Source organism: Panthera pardus, unplaced genomic scaffold (genome assembly GCF_024362965.1).
Source record: "Panthera pardus isolate Hobbes unplaced genomic scaffold, ASM2436296v1 HiC_scaffold_16, whole genome shotgun sequence".
Lineage (NCBI taxonomy): Eukaryota > Metazoa > Chordata > Mammalia > Carnivora > Felidae > Panthera > Panthera pardus.
The window spans coordinates 3,503,769-3,520,798 of NW_026526721.1; the positions used below are offsets into that span (position 1 = coordinate 3,503,769).

Consider the following 17,030-nt stretch of genomic DNA (forward strand, 5'->3'; position numbering starts at 1 on the left):
CCTGCCCTCGCTGCCCTGACGAGGGCAAGTGTTTAGACAGCGGGAGTGATGCGGTCAGGGGCCACTTTCGCTCGCCTTCGTGACTGCTCTCTCCCGGCCACTGGGTGTCCGTGAACGACCCCGCCCGCCATCCCCTCTGGCCGGCCGCCTTCGGGCTTGCCAACTCCACACCTCTAAGATGGACATACTTTCGCTCTTAGGAGTTTACTTATTTTTCCCATTTAATTCTTTAATGTACCCATCTATTTGTATAAGACAGAGACCCCACTTCATTCTTGTAGTCGAGTAGCCAGCTGCGCTCATGCCTTTTGCTAAATGAGCTACACTTTTCCCAGCACCTCTGTCGACCACACCACGTTTCTATTCTCTTCTACTGACCTCTTGGTCTACTCTCAGGTGTACCATGAAAACTTGATCATGGTGGCTTAATGTTTCCTTGGTCATTAATTCTTGCACATTTTTCCACATGTATTCTAGGGAGACTTTGTTCAGTTAAAAAGACACTGTGGCAGGGCACCTGGGTGGCTCAGTCGGTTAAGCATCCGACTTTGGATCTGGGCTCAGGTCATGTCAGTTTGTGGGATCGAGCCCCACGTTGGGCTCTGCACCGACAGTGTGGAACCTGCTTGGGATTCTCTCTCTTCCTCTCTCTCTCCCCCTCTTTTGATCGTGCTTTCTCTCTCTCTCTCTCTGTCTCTCTCTCAAAATAGATAAACGAACTTAAAAAAAACGCTGCTGTGTTCTAATGAAGCCCGCACACCGGGACACTGGCCACTCCACCCACGGCATGCACCGTGGCCAGCTTTCCCGGCGGTCTTGTCTGCTGCTGAGGGTTTCACACCTTCCTTCCTACAGGCCCTGTGTGTGCAGGGAGGGCCAGATGCTCACAAACTAGTGGGTGTCCCCATTCCCGTGGGGCACAGGGCTCCCTGCAGCTCCCCAGAGAAGCCCCCTGCCCTCAGGGACGCTCGGGCCCACGGGGGGCGGCGCGTTGGGGAGAAAGAGCCCCCAGCGGCACCCAGTGCCCGGAGCGGGCCCTGCCAGTGCCCAGCCTCGAGGCCTGAGGCCGGGCTGGGACAGGATGTGGGAAGGGGGAGGGCTGTGCCCCCGGCTCTCCGTCACTGTCATCTTTGCTTACTTCTTGCTCCACTAAAATCAGAGACAAATGAAATGTCTCAATGGTGATTAAAGGTGAGTCCAAACAGAGTAGCCTAAATCTGACATGACATATGTCTGTCACTCTACAGATGTCCTTAAAGAATGAGAACCGTTCTACCTGGTGATCAATTCCAGGTAAGCGAATATATTTTAATTTTGTGTTGCTTATAATGTGTTGGGAAATACGGGCTGCAGAGAATTCAAACTATTCCTCGTGTCACCAGAATCATCCCTACTTCTCGTCTTATACAGAAGGGGCCCAAGCACGTGAGCGCTTTGTCAGGTGTTATAAAGCTTAAGTCGCTGCAGGTAGTGGGACAACCTTATCCACCTGAGAAGAAGAAACCTCAGCTCAGCCCATCGCAGGCGCTAAGCCTGAAAATCCGTGTGTGAAAGAAAAGCCGGGTATGAGGCCGCGGACGTACTCAGGTACTCCACACCCTGCGGGCCCGCGGCACAGAGGCCGAGAGCAGAGACCCTGCGGAATTTGCTGGAGCTGCGCCACCCTGCACGAGGGGACTGGGCTCCCGAGCCCCCCGGCCTGCCGCGAGGACTGTCAAATGATGAACAGGGCACCCTGCCCTGCCACGGGGCTCAGCAGGCGTCCTGACGGATGCAATACTCACATAGGAGTTGACGGGACACCGCCTCAGCAGTAAGCCCCAAGCTCCCGGCGGGGCAGCTGGGAGGGTGCCCCGCAGCAATGCTACATCCCTTCCTGGCTGAGCAGGACCCTTGTGATAGCGCATCGAATCCAAGTGTCCTGTCCCGCCACGGAGGTCCTGTGGCGGCCGGCGCCCCCTCCTGTGTCCTCGCACGGAGCCTCGGCCCCCTAGGCGGGGCTTGCCGGTGAGAGCCCACCCTCCCTGCTCTAGGCGTTTGCCCCCCACCCGAGGTCAATGCTGAACCCCCAGCAGCTCCTTCAGCCCCACGGCGCTCCCGGGACCCCTCCAATGGCCTCTTCCATTCTTAGAACTTGCCTTTCCTTGAGCCGTATGTGCGCTTCCCTAACAAGGAAGACAAGGAGTGAGTGGAAGCATTGAAACGTAGTGGCGGGTCCTTGGTATGATTTTAGAGTCCCTGGTTGGGTGCATCACATCCCACCATCTCTTGTCCCCCCGCAGTCATTCAAACTTGGTGTATCAAAAACTCCAGTGACGTGAAGGGTACGGAAGATTCCTGCTAACTGGGGGTCAAGGACGAACTATAGGATCCTTTGAGTAGACGGATGCTGTTTAACTAACACCCACTGGGCGTTACTGGAGAGCAGGGGACACAAAACTGTCCACAGAACGATGGCCGCGTTCGGCATTCCCTGTCCCGCTGGCCTGAAGGCCTCTGGGCGGGAAGGGAGGAAGCGTGGCTACAAAGGTCAGAATCACGGTGCCCGATCTGCGTCCCTGCCCAGGACCAGAGGGTGAGGGGGCAGGCAATCGAGTTCTGACTAAGCGATCTTTGGCAACAAACAATTTCCTGTTCCTTCTACAACCAAGAGTCAAAAGCCTTGACAGTCTATAGGCAAAAATGATGTCGTTCCTGTGAGGGTAAGAAAATTAACTCGCTCCTTCCCCGGTTTAAACTGGCTATTACGTAGGACTGTCTACTCGAATCTTCTCTTCTTGAAGTCTAGTTAAGTGCCCTGCTGAGCGTCACCTGGTGCTCACCCCTCACTCAAACAGAAGCTCGTGGCTCTAAGAATAGCGGGGCCACCACGGCCAGGCTTAGGATCGGAGCACAGTGACGGGAGAAGCACCTTGGGGAACGATTTCAGATTAGATGTGTCTGGAGGGAAAAATTCATGCAGGACAGAATAAATACTTAACGAAGCTTTAGAAATCTGCAACCGTCGACTAATGCGGCACCTCTGAAGTTACAAACCCTAAAAACACTTCGAAGACGTTCATTTCAGAAAAGGGAAACCAAGGAGGATAACTTGCTCCTAAACCGTCTGTTTCCTCCACTTGTCTCACCACCACCCCCCACCCCCTCCCTCGCTCCCAAACCCGTTCCTAAAGTAACAAGTTCCTTACAGAAATCATAGGCAGGACACGAAACGGGGTGCTTTTTATGATTTCTTACCTTCACTATGCTGATAGGCTTTCGGGATAAGTGGAAACTGGCATACAGCAAAAATGTCAAAACAAAAATGAAGGCTCTGTACCTGAAACACAGAACAGAGGTGGGGGGTGACGTAAAACGATAGAAGGTGCGTTAAGAGTACACGTGTTTCCCTTGCCTCCGGAGACATAGCTAGAAAATGAAGTTACTGCCTGTGCTCTCTTCCGGGATTTTGATGGTTCGGGTCTCGTATTTAGTTTTGAGTTTCTTTTCGTGTCCGGCGTAAGAAAGCCGTCCGGTTCCATTCTTCTGCATGTCACTGTCCAGTTTTCCCAGCACCACTGGTCGAAGACACCGTCTTTTCCCATTGCGTATTCTTGCCTCCTTTGTTGAAGATTAATTGACCACACGTTACGATCGTGGCTTTATTTCTGGGTTTTCTACTCTGTTCTACTGACCTATGTGTCTATTGTTGTGCTGGTACCACACTACTTTGATTACTGCAGCTCTGTAGTATCTCTTGAAATCTGGGATTATGACGCCTCCAGTTTTTTCAAGAGTGCTTTGGTTATTCGGGGTCTTTTGCGGTTCCATACACATTTTAGGGGTGCTTGCTCTAGGGCTGAGAAAAGTCCTCTTGGTATCTGATAGGGTTTGCGTGGAGTCTATAGATTGCTTTGGGTAGTACAGACGTTTTAACAATGTTTGTTTTTCCCGTGCATGAGCATGGAATGGCTTTCCATTTCTTTGCACCATTTTGACTTTCTTTGTCAATGTTTCATAGTTTTCAGGATACAGGTGTTTCACCTCTTTGGTTAAGTTTATTCCTCAACATTTTGTTGGTTTTGGTACAACTGTAAACAGAGTTGTTTTCTCAATTTCACTTTCTGCTCCTTCATTATTAGCGTATGGAAATGCACCAGGGGCACCCGGGTGGTTCAGCCGGTTAAGTGTCAATTCTTGATTTTGGTTCAGGTTGTGATCCCAGGGTCATGGGACCGAGCGCCACGTTGGGCTCTGCGCTGGGTGTGGAGCTTCCCTGGGATTCTCTCTCTCTCCCCCTCTGCTCTGCCCCCTCCCCACCTCACGCTCTTTCTCTCTCAAACTAAAAATAAATAAAATGTTCTAATTATGCTAAAAAAAAAAAGAGAGAGAAATGCAACAGTTTTCTGTAAATTGATTTTGTATCCTATGACCTTACTGAGTTCATTTATCAGCTCTAGTAGATTTTTGGTGGAGTCTTTCGGGTTTTCCATATAATCTATCACGTCACCTGTAAATAGCGAGAGTTTTGTTTCTTCGTTACCAACCTGGATGCCTTTTATTTCCTTTTGTTGTTGGGTTACTGAAGGTACAGCTTCCAGTACTATGTTGAAAAACAGTGGTGAGAGCAGACATCCCTGTCTTGTTCCTGACCTTGAGGGAAAAGCTCTGTGTTTCCCTACTGAGTATGAGGTTCGCTGTGGGTTTTTCATATATGGTCTTTATGATGTTGAGGTACGTTCCCTTTAGACCTACTCTGTTGAGGGTTTTTATCATGAACGGATGTTATACTTTGTCAAATGCTTTTTGAAAGCATTTTGACATGCTTTGAAATGATCTTATGGTTTTTCTACTTCCTCTTATTGATGTAAGGTATCGTGCTGATTGTTTTGCGAACACTGAACTACACTGGCATCCCAGGAATAAATCCCCTTGATCACGGCGTATGATTTTTTTGATTTATTGTTGGATTTGGTTTGATGATATTTTGTTAAGGACTTTCACATCTATATTCATGAGAGATACTGGCCTGAGGAGATAAAAATCCTTAAAGAGAGGGGTGCCTGGGTGGCTCAGTCAGTTAAGTGTCCGACTTTGGCTCAGGTCATGATCTCACGGTGTGTGCATTTGAGCCCTGTGTTGGGCTCTTATTGGCAGTGTGGAGCCTACTTGGGATTCTAGCTCTCTCCTCTCTCTCTGCCCCTACTCCAGTCCTGTTTTCTCTCTCTCAAAATAAATAAACTTAAAAAAATCCCTGAAGAGAGCATAGGCAGTGATTGCTCTAACATCGGTTATAGCAACATCTTTCTAGATGTGTCTCCCAAGGCAAAAGAAATAAAAGCAAAAATAAACTACTGGGACTACATCAAAATAAAAAGCTTCTGCACAGTAAAGGAAACAATCAAGAAAACGAAAAGGCATCCTACCTAATGGGAGAAGATATTTGCAAATGACATATCTGATAAAGGGTTAGTATCCAAATATATGAAGAACTGTTACAACTCAACACCCCAAAAATGAATAACCCAATTTAAAAGTGGGCAGAAGACATGAACCGACACTTCTCCGAAGAAGGCACCCAGATGGCCAACAGACACGTGAAAAGAGGCTCAGCATCACTCACCATCAGGAAAATGCAAACCAAAGCTACCCTGTGATATCCCTTCACACCTGTCAGAATGGCTACAATCAACAACACGAGAAACAACAGGTGTTGGTGAGAATGCGGAGGAAGGGGAACCCGGGTGCACTGTTGGTGGGAATGCAAACTGGTGCAGCCACTCTAGGGAACAGTATGGCGGTTCCTTCCGAGGTTAAAAATAGAACTACCCTATGACCCAGGAATCACAATACTGAGTATTTACCTCCCAAATACAAAAACACGAATTTGGGGGAATATGTGCACCCCTATGTTTATAGCAGCATCATCTACAGTAGGCAAATTATGGAAACAGCCCAAGTGTCCACCAACTGACGAATGGATAAGGTAGATGTGGTATACATATACACTGGAATATTACTCAACCATAAAAAAGTGAAATCTTGCCACTCGCTTTCAGGGACATGAGCGGAACTAGAGAGTATAAAGTTAAGTGAAATAAGTCAGTCAGAGAAAGACAAATATTATACGGTTTCACTCACATGTGGAATTTAAGAAACCAAACAAATGAATGAAGGAAAAGCAAAAAGAGAGAGAGTCAAACCAAGAAACAGACTCTTAACTATAGAGACTGATGGTCACCAGAGGGGAGGTGGGTGGGGGCAAGCGTGAGTAGGTGATGGAGATTAAGGAGGGCACTTATCAGGATGAAAATAAGTAAGTAAGTAAATAAATAAATACATACATACTAAAACACTGTAACTGTATTGTATTTTAATGTACTTAATGTGTTTTAATTTTGTAATGTTTTTATTTTATTTTTTGAAAGAGAGGGACAGAGCACGAGCAGAGAAGGGGCAGAGAGAGAGGGAGACATAGAATCTGAAGCAGGCTCAGGCTCCGAGCTGTCAGCACAGAGCCCAACGTGGGGCTCAGACTCACAAACCGTGAGATCATTAGCTGAGCTGAGTCGGACGCTTAACCAACTGAGCCACCCGGGCGCCCCTGTACTGGATGCATTTTAAATTGTCTTACGCTGTATATTGTTCATTCAGTCCTATATCATTATTAATCCTGTATGCAGGATGCCCATAATATTACATTTAAAAAATCTGCCACTTTTGTCCAAACCGACGCTATTCAAATATTCGTTAAAAAAAACGACTACAAAGAGAAATCTGAGATGCGGAATATGAACAGAGTCCATAAAGTAGACAGAAAGAAACCGTCATCTAGTCTGTAACAGAATTGACTGCAAATTTCTTGTAAGCCTACTATCCTGGGTGTTTCAGATCCTGTTTATTTTTTACTTTTTTGTTTCTGTGCAACTTGGTAGAAGGACACAAGAAAGGCAGGAATATAAATATCTCAGGCACCTCCACGAGAAAGTCAGCGATGCAGACGTGCGACAATCAAGGCCGAAGACGTGGGAAACCCTGGCCTAAAGCCTTGCTGCTCTTCTCGGCTTATACGGAAAGCAAACCGAGAGTAAGACTGAAATGAATCTGAATCAGAGACTCAAGAAAAGATAATTGTGTGAGAAGATAAAAGTTTTTCCAGCTTTAGAGTTTGAGCCACTTTCTACAAAAGTATTTCTCAGAGAGGGAGACAGGTGAGCAGGAAGAGTATTCGGCAAGAGATGAGAGCAGGGGCCTCTACCTGCTCTCAGGTAGAGGCAGGCCCCTCGTTTCGGGAGGCGCAGCCCCAAACCCTGAAGAACCTGCCTGTTTCGGTCTGAAAAGGCCACTGAGCTTCCAAAAGAGTGTCCACTTTGGCAGGTAGTGACCTCCGGTGGAGGCATGGGTGACAGAAGGGGGCGAGTCGGGGCTCCACCTCCACAGGGACCCCGACCTGCCCCCACCTGGGCACGGGGCTCCCTTCTCCAGTCTCCACAAGGAGTATGAACACCGGTCTGGGACTGAGTCGGCTCCAGCACCTGCCGGACCAGAGTCTGAGAGAAGAATCTGGAGCCTTCGAGGATGCTATATAACACCGGTTCGCGAGTGTGTTATCAGCCAGGAGAAATCCGAATTCCATCGTCATTCCGCTCAGGAATTTGACAGAGTGGCTTTTGGGCTCACGCTCTCTACTCTCCACCCAGACATAAACAGAATATTCTACTTACAAATACTTGATTTTTATTAGATACATTAACATGTTTATTAAATAGAGTCAAAAAACCCAGACATAAAGAGCTCCTCGGTTCGTCCAGATAACATCTGAAGAGCCCGGGGGCCCTACCCTACCCTGCATTCCTGGATGGTGCAGTCTGTCCAGGTTATTGGGACTTAGTGGACAACCCGGGCCTCCACCCTCCACCTCGAGGCTGCCGTCCTCCCTCCCTGGGCCTCCAACTTCACTCCCCGGGCCGCTGCCTCCTTCCCTAACTGGCAGTTCTACAGTGGGCACTCACCAGCGCAGGGCCTGGTGGGTGAAGGTCGTTCCCCTGACTGCCCCTCGCTGGGGGATGCCCCCTGAGTACAGGGGCTGCAGAGGGGAGCTGTACGTGCTTCCAGACCAATCTGAATTTTCCGTGATGCATCAGCGTCTTTGGGGAGGGGACGTGCCGAGAGGCCGGCAGGGTTCTCTGAGAGAAGCTGTCCCGAAGTCAGGGCGAAGGGTGAACATACACGACGGTCCTTCCTCCCTCTCTTTCCTCCTCTTGTTTACGTGGGACTTGGGGAGGGGGAAGAGCCCGCAGCAGAGGTCGACTTTTCCCCTTCCAGAAGGCCTGGCCACAGCAGCCACATCACTACGCCTGTCCTGGAGAGGGAGCAGACGCTCGACTTCCTCGGGGTTACCCGGGGTTACGGGACCCAAGTCCTACGCGGCCCTCCTGATTCCTTTTCCCACTTTGTAGTTCTACCCTCCTTTTTCTGTCTTTATCGTTTACGAAACAAGATTGTGGATGCTTATTTGTTCTATTATCCACTTTGTACTGGGTTGAATAATGTCTCCCCCCCCCCCAGCCCTCCCTCCTCCCAATTCAAGTCCATCCAGAAACCTCAGAATGTGACCTTATTTGGAAATAGAGTCCTGGGGCTGTAATTAGTTGAGGTCATACTTAGCTCATGTGCGACCTCAAATCAAATGAGATCCTAAATCCAATGACTGCTATCTTTATAAAAGGCCATGTGAAGACACAGGGACAGGCAGGGCAGAGGGCCACGTGACCGCAGAGGCACAGCCAAGCCAAGGACTGCCAGCAACCACAGAAGCCAGGAGAGGCAGGAGGGGGCCTTCCCTGCACCCTGCGGACCAGCCGACACCTGGATCTCTGACTTCCAGCCTCCAGGACGGTGGGAGGAAATTTCTGCTGTCAGGAGCCCTACAGTTTGGGGTCCTTTGTTACAGCAGCCTTGGGAAACGGACACCATCCCATGCTTTTATTTTTGTGTTGTGTTACACACAGGCTTGTGGACACTAAACAGGAACCCTCACAAATGAGCTGCCTGACACTTTCATTCCTGGCTGTTCTGCCTGCCTTTTGTAGGGACGTCTGACGGTGGCCTCGTCCGCGTCTATCGGTACCACAAGAACAGCGTGCGGGTTCACAGCACGTCTCTAGCAAACACAGAGCACATGTTGGCAGCGACAGCCCAGGACAGCTGTGCACTTCCAGAGTGTGCTCGGACGTGTTCTTGAATATCGCAGGTGTCCCCAGACAGATAGCAGCCTGCTTCCACCTGGGAGATTCGGGGCAGAGTATCCGTTTCCTCCTCTGAGTGTTACCGCTCTGAGTTATATGCAGCTAATGATGCATACTTTAGACGAGGGTAACGGAGCAATACGATTTGGCACAGACACCAGTCCACAGGCTTCATCTGGAAACGATGAAACCGCGCACGGCCGTGATGGGAGTCCTTTTCAGAGCATCCTAAAGCAGAGGCAGGATGTCGGTGTGGTGTTAGCAGTGGCCACTTGGCTAAGGGGCTGTCTGCCCCTGTCTGTCCCTCAGGGGAAGCCGCACCTTTTCTAAGCAATAAACGGAGGAACCGTGGGGACATACGTGGAGACCACACGGCCGCCCTGTCCCTCCAACCTCCTCAACAATGTGCGCACGGAAGCTTCAGGCTTGAAGCAGTGATCCTGACGGTCACGGGACGGCGGGTGTGCCATCGCGGGCCCGGCTGCTCTACTTAGCGGCTGGCACTCCCCTTGGAGAGGGGCTTCCTTTCTCCCGTTTGTGCATTCACTCACTTACGGCAGTGTGCACTCATTAGATTCTTAGTGTATCCAATGGGCTATAATCCGTTCCTAGTATCATTTGTTTTCATTTTTTTTTTCTGGAGAGAGAACTTGGGCACGTGCACATGAGCAGGGGAGAGGGGTGGGGGGGGGAGGGAGGGAGAGAGAGAGAGAGAGAGAGAGAGAGAGAGAGAGAGAGAGAGAGACTGATTGATCCTTAAGCAGGCTCCATGCTGATGGACTGTGGACTAGCTGCAGTTCAAGAGTACTTCTGCCCGAGGTTCACTCTACTCAAGACCCTCAAGACTGAATGTCCCGGGGGCTCCGGGGGCGCTCAGGCGGGTGAGCGTCCGACTTCGGCTCAGGTCACGATCTCATGGTCAGTGGGCTCGAGCCCCGTGTCGGACTCTGTGCCGACAGCTCGGCGCCTGGAGCCTGGTCCGGATTCTGTGTCTCCCTCTCTCTCTGCTCCTCCCCCGCTCATGTTCTGTCTCTGTCTCTCAAAACTAAACATTAAAAAAAAAAAATTAAAAAAAAAAAAAAAAGACTGAACGTCCCAGGAGAGACCAATAGCCCATCCTGGGTCCTACCCTGCCTCCCGGGGGACATGGAGTGTGTGAGAACTGCCACAGGAACAGAGCCTCAAGGGCCTCCACTGGCCACCATAACGGACCCAAAAGCATGAGACTTACCCACCTGCTGAGACAGGGAAACTAAAGGGACCCCGTAAAAAACTGCTCTTTTCTGTCTTTTTCCTGTTTCTAGTTTTTTGCTAAGGCCTACACCCCCGCCTTACACACCTGTTACAGAACAGGCAACATATGTCCTCCTTGTCAAGGTCAAGGAGTTAATGACTTCTTTGGAGTCTTCTTCGAGCACAAGAGATGACATCTAAGGAGTGACTGGGCGGGTCCTCATCCACAGCATGAATGTTTTCCCAAGACTATGGACTCACCAAGACCCCTGGCCCCAGGGCATCAGTGACTGGTGGACGACACCTAAGCACTCGTCTCGGTCTTTGTTCCTGGATTTTGAGAAGACACAGGCACTAGACCACCATCAATAAAAACCCCAGGCCCCAAGCAAACAGGAGACTCCCTCTTCTTTCCTCTCCGAGTCTCCCAAATGCTCTGTCTGTATCCACACTCTCTCCGTATCTTTAATAAACTCTGTTTATTACTTCCTCTCGGCTCACGTTTCATTTCTATCCTGCGTGAAACCCAGAGCCCTTCTTGGCTGGTCCTGTGGGCCCCCCTCTGGGTCCAGGGACCCAGCCGGCCTGCGTCACTCCCACAACTGCACATGAAGGAGGGAAGTCAGGTCCCCAAAGGACATCAAGGTGCTGTTAGGAAGGGCAATGCATGCTGGGAGAAAAACATAAAGCCCTTCGGAGGAATCTTAAAGCCAGCTCTCTCGTTTTACAGGGAAGGAAGCTGGGTCCAGAAAGATTCAATAACTTTTGAAGGTCAAAGAGCAAGTCTGAGGCAGAGATGGAAGTGATACTCTATACCCTTGCTACCCCAAGTGCTGTCTACGGACTCCGCATCCCCTGGGAGACGCAGATTCTCTGGCCCCACTCCAGACCTCCCAAGTCAGCAACGCATTTTAACAAGTTCTCGGGGTGATTTACACGTGCGCTAAAGTGTGAGAAGCTCTGTTCTACCCCTGCCTCAACCTGAAAAAAGAAAAAGAATTTGTGACATTCAGGGGTTCTTCCAAGTTCTTTGTGATATCCTTGCAATTTTCCTCTGGGAGTTTAAACATTGTACCAAAAGAGAGTTACAAAACAGACAAAGAAACGGAAGAGAAGCACCCAGAAGATGAAAGGTAAGTGTGTAAAGGCTTGTGGCCGGGTTACTGGTAGACATGAAGTGAGCTGACGCGGGAACCACTCTGGAAAGGAGGCAAATGTCTGTGGCCACACCGGAGACCCCGTGGGTGCCCACCAACCAGCAGGGGCCTGAGAAGCAGGGAACAGTGTGATGCCACCAGTGGGCTGTCGTGGCAGAGAAGAAGGGTCCAGAATACACCACTATGGCATAAGAACTATTTTGAATAGAAGGCATTTGAGTTCCCGAAATCTCTTCCCCGCCCGAAAGCACAGCCACCTAGGACAACTCAAGTGTCCTTCTGCATACATATGTGATCCCATACATATGTGATCATATTTGTCTTTTGTGGTTTAATTCGCATGCCCCCAAAGAAAGAACCTAAGAGGGTATGGGCAATCTTGTTTCTTCCCAATAGAGATCAGCAGGGAAGAGAAGCCTTTGAGAGGGCGGGCCGGACAATGCAGAGCCTGACTCTAGGCTGCCCTCACCCTCTTCTTCCTCCAAGGAGCCTGGGGTTCCTGAACCCACCATGAGAAGGACATGCCAGGAGAGGCTGCTCTCAGAACAGAAAGTGGTGTTCGGGTCTGCATCTAACTTTTTCTCCCAGCAAGTTCTGCCCCAGCTAAGCCACTCGCTGAGTTTGGAGTTAATGTACTTATTTCACCCGCAGCCCTCTTGTTTTTCTTTCACTCCTGCCGGGAGCCAGTGGCCATTTTTCTGTGCAGACTGCGGTCATTACAGAAACTACCGAAGACCGTGAAGGGGTCCGAACACCGTCACCACCAGAACCGAAGATGGAAGACGGTTTGGCAACAATCCCGCTCACAGTCTGCACCACTGACAGGCCACTCAAAGGTCGCAGGGAGGCCGGTCGCCCACGGGACTTCCTAACGCCACCGGCCGTGCGGTGTCCCCGGCACAGGGCAGCGGGCCTGGCTGGTGCCAGCACTCACCACTGGTCCCGGGAGAAGGAGATGATGAAGCGGATGCCGGCAGGGAGGGGAGCCATTTACGCCGCTCTGACCACGGAGCTCCGGTCACAAGGCAGGATGCTTCCTCAACAGGCTCCTGACCCCGGCTCCAAGGATTTCCCTCTGGCCGCTGCGGCTCACGCGGACTGGAAAGCGCGTCGAGGCGTCCTGCTGGTTCTCGCCGGCCCTCTTCCGTCCAGCAGAGGCTCGGCTCTCTACAAGGAGGACGAGGAATGGAAAAGTCGGCTGTCGTGACCGGCGCACGCCGGTGGGGTCCCCGGCTGAAGGAACACCCTGGACGGCTGCCGGCCAGCCCACGGCAAAGCTGGACGTCCAGCACGACGGGGAACTCCCGCCGTGAGCGCTGCAAGGCGGCCACAGAGTGTCCGCCCTCGGGGACGGCTTGTTCAAAGATCACAGGAATGAGTTTCACCTGATGTTCTGATGAAGCCTCAGGCGACCCAGGGCTCGCCTCCACGTGGGAGACGTGTACAGATCAACCCCTTGGCTCTTAACCACGGTGCTCCTCAGAGCTAGTATTAGCCTTGTGCCCGGTGGCTACGCCACGTGCTCAATTACCAGGGCATGCCAGGACCCCGGACACGCTCGATTCCGCCCACCGCGGACCAGGCCACGTCTGGGCCGCGCTAACAGAGAGGAACGCAGGCCTAGACAAGAGGGCAGATCAGCAAACCGATCGCTGAACTGTGGCCGCGCGGCTCAATGGAAACACACCGAATGCCACGGGAAGGAACTCGACTGCGTATCTGCCTCTCCGTTCCTCATCTCCTGTGGTCACCTCAGAGACCCCCAGCACCCCAGGGAGATCTGTCCCCTGTCCCAAAGCCAACCTCATGACTTGTGTTATTTTCCAGTCTCTCCGCTATGCTTGGCAACAAGGAGTCTTTTGGACCAACGCGTTAAATAACACGGTACCCGGTGCATTGTAGGACCCTGGCCAAAAATTCTCCGGCTTATATACTTTTTCAAAAAAAGCTACTTTGAGTAAACATCAATCTCAATCTAAAGCAGCTGAAATCTATTTAACGTCTTCAAGCAACTTCCTCGGGATAACAAACAAGCAAAGCAAATAGGAGAGTCGGAGCACTAAGCTCCTAAGTGCCTGGGCGTCTCCTCCTCTTTCATTCCAGCCCTCCCTTCTTCCTCCGCACACCTTCTTCAAGGATCTCCCTGCATGACGGTAGAGAAAAATTCAAAATCCTTGTTGAGTTTTCATCCCAGAAGCCCCGACCCTGAACCCTCCACCCAGGGAGGCAGTGCAGAGGTGAGTCTGCTCCAGCCAGAACTGTGCCGTAACTTCCGCCAGCCTGCTGCACCACCCCTCCCAACCCCGCCACCCCGCCTTGGGCTGGGTGACCCTGGGCACACTGCTTAAACTGTCTGCTCCCTTGCGGTCCCTGCCTAAAAGATAGGGATGATGGCACCTACATTTTAGGGTTGTTATGAAGAGGACAGGAGATTGCCCGTGGAAAACCCTTCACACAGGGCCTGGTGTGGAAGATGCTTGGTAAATAGCAGCTAGTGTTCTTGTGAATACGGATGAGGGAGGCCCAGGACTGCCGGGGACGGCCCCGCTCCCATGACCGAGGTTTAGAACTTCGCACGCAGCAAGGGCTCAAGAGATGTGTGAAATGAATCTCCACAAATGCTTCAAAAATGTTTTTGCTCAAAATCTAGATTTACAAAATATTTTACTAAAACTCTGCTCAAAATGAGTGGGCCCCTGCTTGAGCCTAAATCTATTTTGAGAAACAATCTTGCGACAATGACCTCGTAGTGAACGATTTGATTTTAACTTCACAGTGCCTGAAAATGGATGGTCAGAGTCCGATTTCTTCCTCTGTCCAAACACTGCTTCTCTAGGCACGGCTTATCTAGGAATATTCTATTGTCACCTGAATCAATCAATCAACCGACCAATCTCAATTCTGGTAAAACCTGTAATTTCAAAAAAAAATTAAAAAATCCAAAAGGCACTGGAAAACAGCAGGGGAAGAAAACGTCAATCTCTTTTTAAAACAACAGCGGATTTTCCCCCTGTACAGTGGGTGAAAGCCAAGGGCTGTAATTCTCATAGCAAGTGCAGTTAAGCTGCATAAAGGTAGTGATTTTACACGCGCGATGTTAAGAGCTCAACTTAATGAGGCTCCTTCCTCCAGAGCCCGGGCGGTGCCCACTGAGAAGCGTTCCACGGAGAGCCGGCCGAGCCCTCTGAGGTTCACGGCGAGGACTCCTGTAACCACCGTGAGGCACGGCGTTCCCTTCTACGGAGGACGGCAGGGACAGATGGCTCGCCTGGGCTGGACACTGGGCAAATTCAGGTCCAGATCCTCTCAGCCCCGTCCTCCCTCCCACCTCACTTCCTCCAGGCTGTCCTGTCCCCTCCAGAGAGCACAGAAGAACGAGGCAAAGCACCTGCTTGACATCCTGTGTTTGGCATGCAGCCCAATCGCGTAAAAAGGAGACAGACTTTTCCCCCCAGTCGTTCTCTCCAGGCGCCCCCGGAACTCAACATTCGGGAGAGAAGTCAGAATGTCCAGTGTCATTCTATCACCAAAGACAGCAACTTTAGGACCCCCCACCAACTCTGTTAAAATCTGCCACAGGCACGTTTTCACACCCACCTTCTGGAAGAGCCCAACCCAGCCAGCTAGGAGAGGAGTGACCCGAGGGAGACCTGCGTTCCCCAGGGCGGCCTCAGACCCTCCACTGGTGGCCCGGCAGTGGCTCCGTGCGCTCTTCCAAGCAAAAATAAGGAGACTGAAAGGAGGTAATGGCAAGAGTAAGGCGGAAAGGGTCTTTCCAGAACTGAGTGCTGCTGTAAACGATCTACACAACCCTGAGCACATTTTAAATGACCTACTTAAAGACAAAGTTTTAAAAGTGGGCCTTATTTTAAGACAAACATGGATGGGAAGTGCATGCCCCTCCCCCAAAAAAGTTTTTCTTTTTTCTTGAAAGAGAGAGAGAGAGAGAGAGAAGGAGGAGGAGGGGAGGAGAGAGAACGAATACAGCTTCCTTCCCAGAGAAAATAATTTCTGCGGTTGGTACTTTAAAGGCTCTATTCCATATTAAAGATTAATGACAATGGCCACTGTGTGTTTCCCGGGGTTTAAACACAAAAAGGACTCCTCTACCTGTACCACTGTCCTTGCCTCCCCCCGCAGACAGAACATCAAAGGTGTGCACAAAACAGAAGCTGCAGATGCCGGTTCAAGACTACATGGTGAGACACTGAAGGTCTGGAGCCTTGACCCACAAGGACACCAGCGAAGGGGCCTGGGAGGAAATCTAACACAGTCACCAACTCAAACAACTTGACAGGATTTCAGATCCGAGGCAGGCAGCACGTTCCCGGCAGCGAGCTCAGGGAAGCCGGAGGAGAGGCAGGCGTTACAATTCATTCCCCTTTTAGAAAGAAATTCCGACCTGGGGGCCGAGGGCTGGGGCTTTCCAGGGTCCTCCGTTCAAATGCAAATCCGGGCGGTGCGCCCCGGTCGCCGGGTCACCGGGATGGGCCGCGTGGCCGCTGGGGCGGGGAGGGCCGGAAGGTGGGAGAAAGAGGAAAAAAGAGCCCGATGGGTGGTGGTCGGCAGGTGGGGGACGTCCCGGCGCTCCCCTCTCGATCCACAAGGTCGCTGTCACTCGCGTCGGCCGGGAGGCTCACGAGCCCGGGAACCAGCCGCGCCGCACGCAAACCGCCCAGAGGCCCAGGGCGCCGGCGCCCCGAGCCTCCGGGACGGCTGTTCCGCCGGCTCCTCCCCGGCGGCCGGTCCCGGGGGAGGCGGACTCGGCGGCACGCCCACGTCCCCGGCGCGCGGCGGACAATGCGCGGGGCTCCTCCCGCGGCGGCCCCGGTCCCCCAATGCCAGCGCGGCCGGGGCGGGGTGGGGAGGGGGGCCCGCAGGACCGCTCGGCCCGCCCCTGCCCCCACTTGCCCGGGGTCCCCGCGCCGCTCGGGTCCCTCCGGACGCACGGAAGGAGTCGAGACTCCCGGGACCAGGCCAAAGCCAAGCACAAAGGCCGGCGGGGCGGGGGGGCAGCCGGCGCGCCGGGACCGGCCCCGCCGCGGCAGGTGCCGCGCCGCCGCCAAGCCCGAGGACGCCCACCCCGCGCCGCTCTCCCCGCCCAGCCCCTAGCCCTGTCCCCGTGCCTCACCTGCGCCGCAGCCCGACCCGGCCGCCGCGGGCGCTTCCTGCTCGCGACTTCCTGGGGCGGCGCGCGGAGGCCCCGCCGGCCCCGCCGCCCGTTTCACTTTCCTGCGGGCCGTGGGGCGCCGGGGCCCGGGCGGCGGCGGGCGGCGCGGCCCTCCCTCTCCGGCTCATCCCCCTCCTCCGATCCTCCCCTCCCTCCCCCCCTCTATCCACGCCTCAGCTCCCGCCCCGGGGCGCGTCCAGGGTCCCAAACAGCCCCGGGGGCGCCCCCACGCGAGCGGCGCTG

The 17,030-nt window shown here is 52.5% G+C and overlaps 1 protein-coding gene across 8 annotated transcripts in view; it reads right to left on the reverse strand.

The window, feature by feature from the left end:
- SLC37A1 (solute carrier family 37 member 1) overlaps positions 1-17,030 on the reverse strand; it is an 81,697-nt gene that overhangs the window by 47,071 nt on the left and 17,596 nt on the right. For 3 of the 8 annotated variants that reach the window (XM_053903031.1, XM_053903030.1, XM_053903032.1), the window contains exons 2-3: positions 12,552-12,784; positions 3,238-3,319 (exon numbers count right to left, since the gene is read on the reverse strand). In XM_053903031.1, the coding sequence (XP_053759006.1) occupies positions 3,238-3,319; positions 12,552-12,607 (138 nt within the window). In that variant the 5' untranslated portion in view covers positions 12,608-12,784. Of the gene's footprint in view, positions 1-3,237; positions 3,320-12,551; positions 12,785-15,727; positions 15,749-16,019; positions 16,668-16,748; positions 16,932-17,030 lie in introns of those variants that run through there. The other 5 variants (XM_053903028.1, XM_053903029.1, XM_053903027.1 and 2 more) reach the window with 5 other exon arrangements.